Genomic DNA, 11051 nt, shown 5'->3' on the forward strand with positions numbered 1-11051 from the left:
GAGGTACTGATAGTACTTACTGCTGAGAGAAGACTGAGCTGAGTTCTGGCCGAGGACATAGGTGGGAGAGGAAAGATCTGTAAACGTCAGGGGTGAAGTCCTCAAGGGGAATAGAGTTGCTCTGCAAAGGAACACAAATACCGCTGAGATGAGTCAGGTCTCAAGAAGTGATGATTTTTATAGTTGGCTTGAATGTGAGAGGAAAGAAATACCACTTAAAATACCACCAGTACTACCAGTTTCAATATTGTATAGTTTGTCATATTGTATAATATTCCATAGTTATAATGTATACCCGTCCAAAGGGTAAGTTGCAGTGTTCCAAGGCCGTCTCCACTCTCTTTTTGTCTGCTGAGAACATGCGGACGATGCTGGGTAAAAGGGGCGGGACATGCACAATATCAATCAATCACATCCTACAGGATTCACAGGAAGTTAATCAGCAGACACGGGAGTGATGATCAGTGTTCGAAGGGATGGGCCCTGAGCAAAGTGTTGCCATAGAGAATGATAGGAGCCTCTAGTCGCCAGTCAGGGCTTCCACCATGCGTCCACCATTTTAAAGTAGTCAAAGTAGTTAACTGGGTGGGGATTCCTATGGGTTATAGCTCCATTGGCGCTGCCCATGCTGTCACAGACACTAATGGCATAGATATTAAGATGAGTCCTCTATGAGCGCTGCACAGAATCACAAAACTTGATCCCATAATTAGTGGTTATTTAGGATACAAGGTGATTTATATAGATAAGTGATTCTGCACCACGCCTTGCTCAGGACGACCCCCTAAATATTTTGAGGAACCAATGAGATTTACTCACTTCTTCACTGGGATCCGCCCCTCTGAGTTTGGCTGCAAGGTCAGTCTGACGTACCTGTTAGAGAAAGATTGGGAAAAAGGGAGCGAGAAACTGAAGAATAAACACACCTCTGTCATGCCTACATTTCCAGTGATCTCCATCGCTATCACAAATCAGGCTGACACCAAGGTTTCCCTTTAAAGCTGGAATCCGTAGCAGTGAAACTGACACTTCAGTTTACAATATTACAACAACAAAGACGTTGCTTAAAACAACGAACACTGTTGTTTCCCCTTTGGACAAGATTGCACCTCATTGCATGATAGAACAGAAAGGTTAACATGACGTTGGATGCTCCTTTCATGAACAAAACCAAAACAATAACAAATATGCCTTGGAGGACCACTGTTTAACCTACTGCAGATTCAGCTCCAAAATGAATTTTCCTGATAGACTCACGCTTTTTCCAGACTGGTTTCTCTGTTCATGTTGTGACTCAGCAGGTTGGATGCCAGAGAGAACAGCTCCTCAGCCCACTCCTATACAACACAAAGCGAGAGGGAGGAACATTCTGTGTGTGTGTGTGTGTGTGTGTGTGTGTGTGTGTGTGTGTGTGTGTGTGTGTGTGTGTGTGTGTGTGTGTGTGTGTGTGTGTGTGTGTGTGTGTGTGTGTGTGTGTGTGTGTGTGTGTGTGTGTGTGTGTGTGTGTGTGTGTGTGTGTGTGTGTGTGTGTGTGTGTGTGTGTGTGTGTGTGTGTACCGTGGCCTCTTCCTCTTGCAGGGCCATGAAGTTGAGGTATGTGATGTTGACCATGTCCGGTCCTGTGACTACGGTCAACAGACGGTTCTCTATACGACCGACCAGGTTCCCCACATCAAGCAGCTCACGCAGCTTCGCCTCCTAGGGAGGACAGCAGGTCAGAGGTTAGAGGTCAGGTTCAAAGGTTAGACCATGGGTGTCATCTCCAGTCCTCAAGGGCAAAAAAAATGTTTTCATTTCCGCCTGGTGTTTAATTTATTAGTGTTACTGATATGTATTGTTAATTGGCTGAATCAGACTCTGAATCAAAGGTAATGATGTAAACCAACAAGAACTTGATTTTACACACCTGGGTCAAGTGTTTGGATGTCATGGGCGTTAAGTACCTTTGGTGTTTTGGTGCTCTTCCCTGTTCTGGCATCCTTTATATGGGTGATGTCTAAAAACTCTGTCTCCTACAGGAGAGATAGAGGTAAAGAGAGCGAGAGAGGGAGAGAGAGAGTAAAGACATGAGCGAAGGAGTGAGAGGGATGTTATAATATTCATCACTCACTCTAATCAACACATGCACACACAGGGGGGGACACACAGGCGCTAATCAACACACACACACACACACACACACACACACACACACACACACACACACACACACACACACACACACACACACACACACACACACACACACACACACACACACACACACACACACACACACACACACACACACACACACACACACACACAGGGTGACTAAGCCCCAGCAAGAAGAAGCAGGATACACAGTAGGAGTCCCAACGTGAGAGATAGCATGGTGTCATCTGTCCTCTGTGTGTCTATGTCTCTGTGTGCATGTGCATGTGTGTACCTTGTTCTGATCAGTCCAGTGAAGAAAGTATCCGTGTGGATCCACAGTCAGGGTGATGGGAGTCACTGTCGAGAGATCCTGATCACATGGAGACAGATATTAGCACACACACAGGCGCGCTTGACGTTGGTGGTTGTGATAACATATGTAATGTGCATTTTAATATATTGTATTGTGATTTCAGTGTGTGTGTATGTTTGAAGTTGAGTTGGGTTTGAAAAGGGCATTGCATAAGCATGAATGACTCTGGTCCCGAATGAACGTTCTACTAAGAAATATAAAGCGACACGCACACCCACGCACAATGCATATAAGGCCCTCCCCCGCCCTCCATTCAGCAAATCGGACCCCAATTCCATCTTGCTCCTCCCCTCCTATAGGCAGAAGCTCAAACAGGAAGCACCCATGGTGAGGACAATTCAATGCTGGTCTGACCAATCGGAATCCATGCTTCAAGATTGTTTTGATCATGCGGACTGGGATATGTTCAGAGTAGCTTCAGAAAATAATATCGACACATATACCGATACGGTGAATGAGTTTATCAGGATGTGCATAGGAGATGTTGTACCCACTTTGACTATTAAAACCTACCCCAACCAGAAACCTTGGATAGATGGGAGTATATGCGCAAAACTGAAAGCGCAAACCACTGCATTTAACCAGGGCAAGAAGATTGGGAATATGGAAGAATACACACAGTAGTTATTCCCTCCGCCAAGCAATCAAGCAGGCTAAACGTCGGTATAGGGACAAAGTTGAGTCCCAGTTCAACGGCTCAGACACCAGATGTAGGTGGCAGAGTCTACAGACAATCACGGATTATAAAAGGAAAACCAGCCACCAACGTCTTGCTTCCGGACAGGCTGAACACCTCTTCGCTTACTTTGAGGATAATACAGTGCCACTGACACGGCCCGCTATCAAGGACTGTGGGCTCTCCTTCTCTGTGGCTGACGTGGGTCAGACATTTAAGCATGTTAACCCTCGCAAGGCTGCCGGCCCAGATGGTATCCCTAGCCACGTCCTGAGAGCATGCGCAGACCAGCTGGCTGGTGTGTTCACAGATATATTCACTCTCTCCCTATCCCAGTCTATTGTCCCCACATGCTTCAAGGTGACCACCATTGTCCCTGTACCTAAGAAAGCGAAGGTAATGGAACTAAATGACTATCATCCCGTAGCACTCACCTCTGTCATCATGAATTGTTTTGATAGACTAGTCAAGGATCATATCACCTCCACCTTACCTGCCACCCTAGACCCACTTCAATTTGCTTACCGCCCTAATAGATCCACAGACTATGCAATCTCTGCCACACTGCACACTGCCCTGTCCCATCTGGACAAGTGGAATACCTATGTAAAAATGCTGTTCATTGACTATAGAGCTCAGCATTCAACACCATAGTACCCTCCAAGATCATCATCAAGCTCGAGGCCCTGGGTCTGAACCCCGCCTTGTGCAACTGGGTCCTGGACTTCCTGATGGGCCGCGCCCAGGTGTTGAAGGTAGGAAACAACACCTCCTCTTTGCTGATCCTCAACACTGGGGCTCCACAAGAGTGCGTGCTCAGCCCCCTCCTGTACTCCCTGTTCACCCATGATTGCGTGGTCAAGCACACCTCCAACTCGATCATCAAGTTTGCAGATGACACAACAGTAGTAGGCTTGATTACCAACAACGATGAGAGAGCCTACAGGGAGGAAGTGAGGGCTCTGTGAGTGTGGTGCCAGTAAAATAACCTCTCACTCAACATCAACAGAACATGAGGAGATGATCGTGGACTTCAGGAAACAGCAGAGGGAGCACCCCCCTATCCACATTGATGGGGCCTTGGCGTACACATCACTGACAAACTGAAATGGTCCACCCACATAGACAGTGTGGTGAAGAAGGCGCAACAGCGCCTCTTCAACCTCAGGAGGCTAAATAAATGTGGCTTAACACCTAAAACCCTCACATACTTTTACAGATGCACAATTGAGAGCATCCTGTCAGGCTGCATCACCGCCTGGTACAGCAACAGCACCGCCCACAATCGCAAAGCTCTCCAGAGGGTGGTGCAGTCTGACCAACGCATAACCGGCGGAAAACTTCCCGCCCTCCTAGACACCTACAGCACCCAATGCCATAGAAGGCCAAAAAGATCATCAAGGACATCAACCACCCGAGCCACTGCCTGTTCACCCTGCTATCATCCAGAAGGCGAGGTCAGTACAGGTGCATCAAAGCTAGGACCGAGAGACTGAAAAACAGCTTCTATCTTAGGGCCATCACACTGCAAAACAGCCATCACTAGCACATCAGAGGCGGCTGCCTATAGACATAGGTTAGGAATCACTGGCCACTTTTAGAAATGGATCACTAGCCACTTTAATATTGTTCCGTATCTAGCATTACTCATCTCATATGTATAAACTGCTCTCCACACTATGCGACGGTATCTTAGTCACTTTTAAATTGTGTTTACATATTGCATCACCCATTTCATATGTATATACTGTATTGTATTCTATACTACACCCCTAACTGTTAAACAGCCATCTCCAGCACATCAGAGGCTCCTGCCTATAGACATAGATTAGGAATGACTGGCCACTTTAAGGAAATGAAACACTAGCCACTTTAATAATGTATCCGTATCTTGCATTACTCATCTCATATGTGTAAACTGTACTCTGTACTATTCTGCGGTATCTTAGTCATTTTAGTTGTTTGTAAATATTGCATCACCCATCTCATCTGTATATACTGTACTCTATACTATGTATACATATGTATGTACTGTACTCTATACTATGCCACTGTATCTTAGTCCAATGCCACTCTGACATACACTACCGTTCCAAAGTTTGGGGTCACTTAGAAATATCCTTGTTTTTGAAAGAAAAGCACATTTTTTTGTCCATTAAAATAACATCACATTTATCAGAAATACAGTGTAGACATTGTTAATGTTGTAAATGACTATTGTATCTGGAAATGGCAGATTTTTATGGAATATCTACATAGGCATACAGAGGCTCATTATCAGCAACCATCACTCCTGTGTTCCAATGGCACGTTGTGTTAGTTAATCCAAGTTTATAATTTTCAAAAGGCTAATTGATCATTAGAAAACCCTTTTGCAATTATATTAGCACAGCTGAAAACTGTTGCCCTGATTAAATAAGCAATAAAACTGTCCTTCTTTAGACTAGTTGAGTATCGAGAGCATCAGCATTTGTGGGTTTGATTAGAGGCTTAAAATGGCCAGAAACAAAGACATTTCTTCTGAAACTCTTCAGTCTATTCTTGTTCTGAGTAATGAAGGCTATTCCATGCAAGAAATTGCCAAGAAACTGAAGATCTCGTACAACGCTGTGTACTATTCCCTTCACAGAAGCGCAAACGGGCTGTAACCAGAATAGAAATAGGAGTGGGAGGCCCCAGTGCACAACTGAGCAAAAGGACAAGTACATTAGAGTGTCTAGTTTGAGAAACAGACGCCTCACAAGTCTCAACTGGCAGCTTCATTAAATAGTACCCGCAAAACACCAGTCTCAACGTCAACAGTGAAGAGGAGACTCCAGGATGCTGACCTTCTAGGCAGAGTTGCAAAGAAAAAGCCATATCTCAGACTGGCCAATAAAAATAAAAGATTCAGATGGGGAAAAGAACATAGACACTGGACAGAGGAACTTTGCCTGGAAGGCCAGCATCCCGGAGTTGCCTCTTCAGTGTTGACGTTGAGACAAATGCTGATGCTCTAGATACTCAACTAGTCTAAAGAAAGACAGTTTTATTGCTTATTTAATAAGGGCAACAGTTTTCAGCTGTTCTAACCTAACTGGAAAAGGGTTTTCTAATGATCAATTAGCCTTTTAAAATGATCAACTTGGATTAGCTAACACAACATGCCTTTGGAACACAGGAGTGAAGGTTGCTGATAATGGGCCTCTGTACGCCTATGTAGATATTCTATAAAAAATAATCCGTTTCCAGCTAAAATAGTCATTTACAACATTAACAATGTCTACACTGTATTTCTGATAAATGTGATGTTATTTTAATGGACAAAAAATGTGCTTGTCTTTCAAAAACAAGGACATTTCTAAGTGACCCCAAACTTTGGAACGGTAGTGTATATGTATATATATTCTTAATCCGTTCCTTACTTACTGTTTTCACACAGTTGAAGTGTACCTATGATGAAAATTACAGGCCTCTCTCATCTTTTTAAATGGGAGAACTTGCACAATTGGTGGCTGACTAAATACTTTTTTTGCCCCACTGTATGTGTATTTTGGGTATATGTTGTGGAACTGTTAGATATTACTTGTTAGATATTGCTGAACTGTCGGAGCTATAAGAACATGTGTTTCGCTACACCCGCAATAACGTCTGCTAAACACGTGTATGTGACCAATACATTTTTTTTTACACACGCACACACACACACACGCACACACACACACACACACACGCACGCACGCACGCACACACACACACACACACACACACACACACACACACACACACACACACTCTTTTTTAGGTGTTGAAACATCTTAGCTAATTGAGGAGGGATTTAAACCATGGCAGTTACCATAGCAACAGGCCAGCACATTTCTCTGTATCCATGCTCTGTGCTTAAAACCTTCAACACACTTAGACACACTCTTGCAAACACACACACACACAGCAACTACGTTAAAACATATTTGCAACCAACATTACATGCGCAATCACAACCACAAAAGTCAAGTGTGTGCACATTTTTATCTTACATGTCTGACACTTCTCGCTGCTAAAATCAGCACAAACTACACACATACACAGACACACCCACTGATACTCACATCGTCCCATTTCATGAAGCGGCTGCCATTCTTCAGAGTGTCGGGGACGGTCAGCGGTTTGAGCTTCAGAGCATGTGTCCCTGGCTGAGCCCCTGCCATGGTACACACACACCTCCAACCTGCTGCGCCGGAAGTCCTCTTTAACCTGCCTTCTAGTCTTTCTCCTCTCCTGTCTTGCTCTCCTCTTCTCTCCTCTTTAGTCAGTAGACTGAGAGGGTTGGTTGATAGTGAGCTAGTAGTTACATCACTGAAACAGGCTGCATATCTGTCTACAATCAACAGTCTCCTTTGTCCTGTATAGTCAGTTCTTCTATAGAATCAACAGTACACACCTCTCTTTAGTATAATGTGTCCTACTGTACTAGCTGAATAATGTCTTAGGGTTATCCTTCTAGTATCGCTGTCCTCTTGCATAGCTAATGTATATCTGGGTAATATAGTACTAGCTGCATAATGCCTTGTTCTATCTGTCTGCTCTCTCTCTTTGAGACAGAACTGCTACTGCCTCCCCACACTGACTCACTCTGACATGCTTATTGAGCCTGCACGCCCACACACACACAAAGACACACAGAGAGAGAGAATATAAAACCAAATAGACCGTTTTTGGATCCATAATAAGTCTATTTTCATGTATCTAATTTCTGATCAAATAATCATCAAAGACTGTAGAGGGTTTGGGCTCACATGTACAGGACCACACCATAAGACCATACATACCTGTACAGGTTTTCCAGCATGGGTGGTTGAAAGGGTTTGGATCCTAAACAACTTGACCTGTGGCTGGTGTGTGTGTGCAGGACTACTGCAGGAGCTATTTCAGCTCTAACTCTCCCACTCCCTCCTCACGTGGTGAAGAGCCGTGAGTGTGTGGGCGAGCTACAGCATGTATGTAGTTGATATGGTATGTGTGTGTGTGGTTGATATGGTGTGTATGTAGCTGATATGGTGTGTATGTGTGTGGTTGATATGGAATGTGTGTGTGTGGTTGATATGGTGCGTATGCGTTGGGGGATGGGGAGCAAGAAGCAGGTGATACACTTCATGGCTTGTCGAACCTTTCATTGTACACCCTTTTGCTGGTCCCCCCTTTGCTGCTATGGACTTTGCTTTCTGAACAGGGTCATTGTCATGCTGAAACAGAAAAGGACCTTCCCCAAATTGTTGCCACAAAATTAGAAGCAAAATGTCATTGTATAATGTAGCATTAAGATTTCCCTTCACTGGAACTAAGGGGCCAAGCCCAAACCATGAAAAACAGCCCCAGACCATTATTCCTCCTCCACCAAACTTTACAGTTGGCACTATACATTTGGGCAGGTAGCGTTCTCCTGGCATCCACCAAACCCAGGTTCATCTGTCTGATTGATAGATGTGGAAGCATGATTCCTCATTCCAGAAAACACTGTTCCAGAGTCCAATGGTCTTGAGTTTTACACCACTCCAGCCAATGCTTGTCATTGCGCATGGTGATCTTAGGATTGTGCGGCTGCTCGGCCATGGAAATCCATTTCATGAAGCTTCCGACAAACAGTTATTGTGCTGATGTTGCTTCCAGGGGCAGTTTGGAACTCGGTAGTGAGTGTTGCAAGCGAGGACAGACAATTTTTACACGCTAAGTGCTTCAGCACTCGGCGGTCCCATTCTGTGAGCTTGTGTGGCCTACCACTTCGCAGCTGAGCCATTGTTGCTGCTAGACGTTTCCACTTCACTATAGCAACACTAACCAGTTGACCGGGGCAGCTCTAGCAGGGCAGAAATTTGATGAACTGATTTGGATAGGGGGCATCCTATGACGGTGCCACATTGAAAGTCACTGAGCTCTTCAGTACAAGCCATTATACTGCCAATGTTTGTCTATGGAGAGTACATAGCTGTGTGCTTAATTTTATACACCTGTCAGCAACAGGTATGGTTGAACCAGCCGAATCCACTAATTTGAAGTGTCCACATACTTTTGACCAAGTAGTGTATGAGGATACAGTTATGAGTGTCCAAAAGAGCGAAGGAATGTGAGGGAATGTGTGTGTGTGTGTGTGTGTGTGTCTGTGTATATGTATACAGAAACCATAGGTCTATGCGTACCCTCTTCTCTCAGGCAGTGCTAAATAGAGAATAGTGTTGTTACAATGTGGATGCAATGATAGACTGTAGAGGAGATGTGAGGACACACAAACAGGCAGAAAGATTGCCCCTCAGAGCCAAACTGGCAGCCGGCCCAGTGGCTGTGCCTGAGACTCCTGCTGTCCATAAGACACCAAAAAGTGTTGGCTGGCTCAGCTGGGTCTTTGGTGGAAAAAGAAAACGATGCATCTACCTGATGACAAAGAGACATTGGTAAGGAACATGTTATTTATTCATTCTATAGAGAAACTTTAGTGGATTCATCTTTTTCTCTGTAGCTTCATTTACGTTGCTGTTATATTCTTCCTCGGGTTGTCTGCATTCAAAACGGAGGGCAAGGCTAATGTATTCACTTTGATTAATGTCAGTTTAAAGTAGTGGATGTCTAACGGCAGATCTCCTCTTCGTCTGAAGAGGAGTAAGGATCGGACCAAGATGCAGCGTGGTAAGAGTTCATGATGATTACTTTAATAAATAAACTGAACACTATAAAATACAAAACAATAAATGTGAACATGACCGAACCAGTACCGTGTGGCGACAAACACTCACATGGAAACAAACACCCACAAACCTACAGTGAAACCCAGGTTACCTAAGTATGATTCTCAATCAGAGACAACTAAGGACACCTGCTTCTGATTGAGAACCATACTAGGCCGAAACAGAAACCAAACATAGAAAAACAAACATAGACTGCCCACCCCAACTCACGCCCTGACCATACTAAATAAAGACAAAACAAAGGAAATAAAGGTCAGAACTTGACAGGATGACCTTTGTATTTGAACTGTGAGAATCTTACTAATATACTGTATGTATGATATAAATACAATTATGGGAATGCAGTACTTAGGGGCCTACTTGCAAATTCAATTAATAAATTACAGTGCTGCAAGGATTCTGACACAAACACAAACATCTGCCCACATCACCCACTTCCTTGCTGACCTTCATTGGCTACCTGTTCCTCAAAGCCCTAAATGGTATCAGACCTACCAACCTGTCAGATCTAATCTCCCCCTATGAACCTCCACGCATATGGTCAAGGCATGCCAAACTGTTTCATGAACTCAGGACCCGATTCCGAACAATGTAGGACCGTGCCTTTTCCTCCCACGACCCACACCTTTGGAACACCCTTCCTGACAATCTCAGGGCTGGTCAGACTATTGGGGCTTTTAAAGCAGGCCTTAAGACTCATCTTTATCGGCTGAACAACACTACCTCCTAGACTTTGATTGTTATTTTTATGATATGGTTATACACTGAGTGTAGCAAACATTAGGAAGACCTTCCTAATATTGAGTTGGTCCCACCCCCCTTTTGCTCCCAGAACAGCCTCAATTCATCAGGGCATGGACTCTACAAGGTGTCGAAAGTATTCCACAGGGATGCTGGCCCATGTTGACTCCAAAGCTTCCCACAGTTGTGTCAAGTTGGCTGGATGTCCTTTAAGCGGTGGACCATTCTTGATACACACGGGTAACTGTTGAGCATGACAAATCCAGCAGCGTTGTAGTTCTTTACATAAACTGGTGCATCTAGCACCTACTACCATACTTAAATCTTTTGTCTTGCACATTCACCCTCTGAATGGCACACATACACAATCCATGTCTCAATTATCTCAAGGCTTAAAAATCCTTTAACC

The 11051-nt window shown here is 44.3% G+C and overlaps 1 protein-coding gene across 2 annotated transcripts in view; it reads right to left on the reverse strand.

Moving 5' to 3' along the window:
* Positions 1-11051, reverse strand: part of LOC124046548 (1-phosphatidylinositol 4,5-bisphosphate phosphodiesterase beta-1-like) — a 48879-nt gene that overhangs the window by 25990 nt on the left and 11838 nt on the right. For both annotated transcript variants that reach the window (XM_046367039.1, XM_046367040.1), the window contains exons 2-9: positions 7274-7815; positions 2429-2506; positions 1944-2012; positions 1558-1698; positions 1258-1337; positions 820-873; positions 296-371; positions 21-121 (exon numbers count right to left, since the gene is read on the reverse strand). In XM_046367039.1, coding sequence (XP_046222995.1) covers positions 21-121; positions 296-371; positions 820-873; positions 1258-1337; positions 1558-1698; positions 1944-2012; positions 2429-2506; positions 7274-7372 — 698 coding nt within the window. In that variant the 5' untranslated portion in view covers positions 7373-7815. The remainder of the gene's footprint in view (positions 1-20; positions 122-295; positions 372-819; positions 874-1257; positions 1338-1557; positions 1699-1943; positions 2013-2428; positions 2507-7273; positions 7816-11051) is intronic.

The sequence above is a fragment of the Oncorhynchus gorbuscha genome, linkage group LG10 (genome assembly GCF_021184085.1).
Source record: "Oncorhynchus gorbuscha isolate QuinsamMale2020 ecotype Even-year linkage group LG10, OgorEven_v1.0, whole genome shotgun sequence".
NCBI classification, from domain to species: Eukaryota; Metazoa; Chordata; class Actinopteri; order Salmoniformes; family Salmonidae; genus Oncorhynchus; species Oncorhynchus gorbuscha.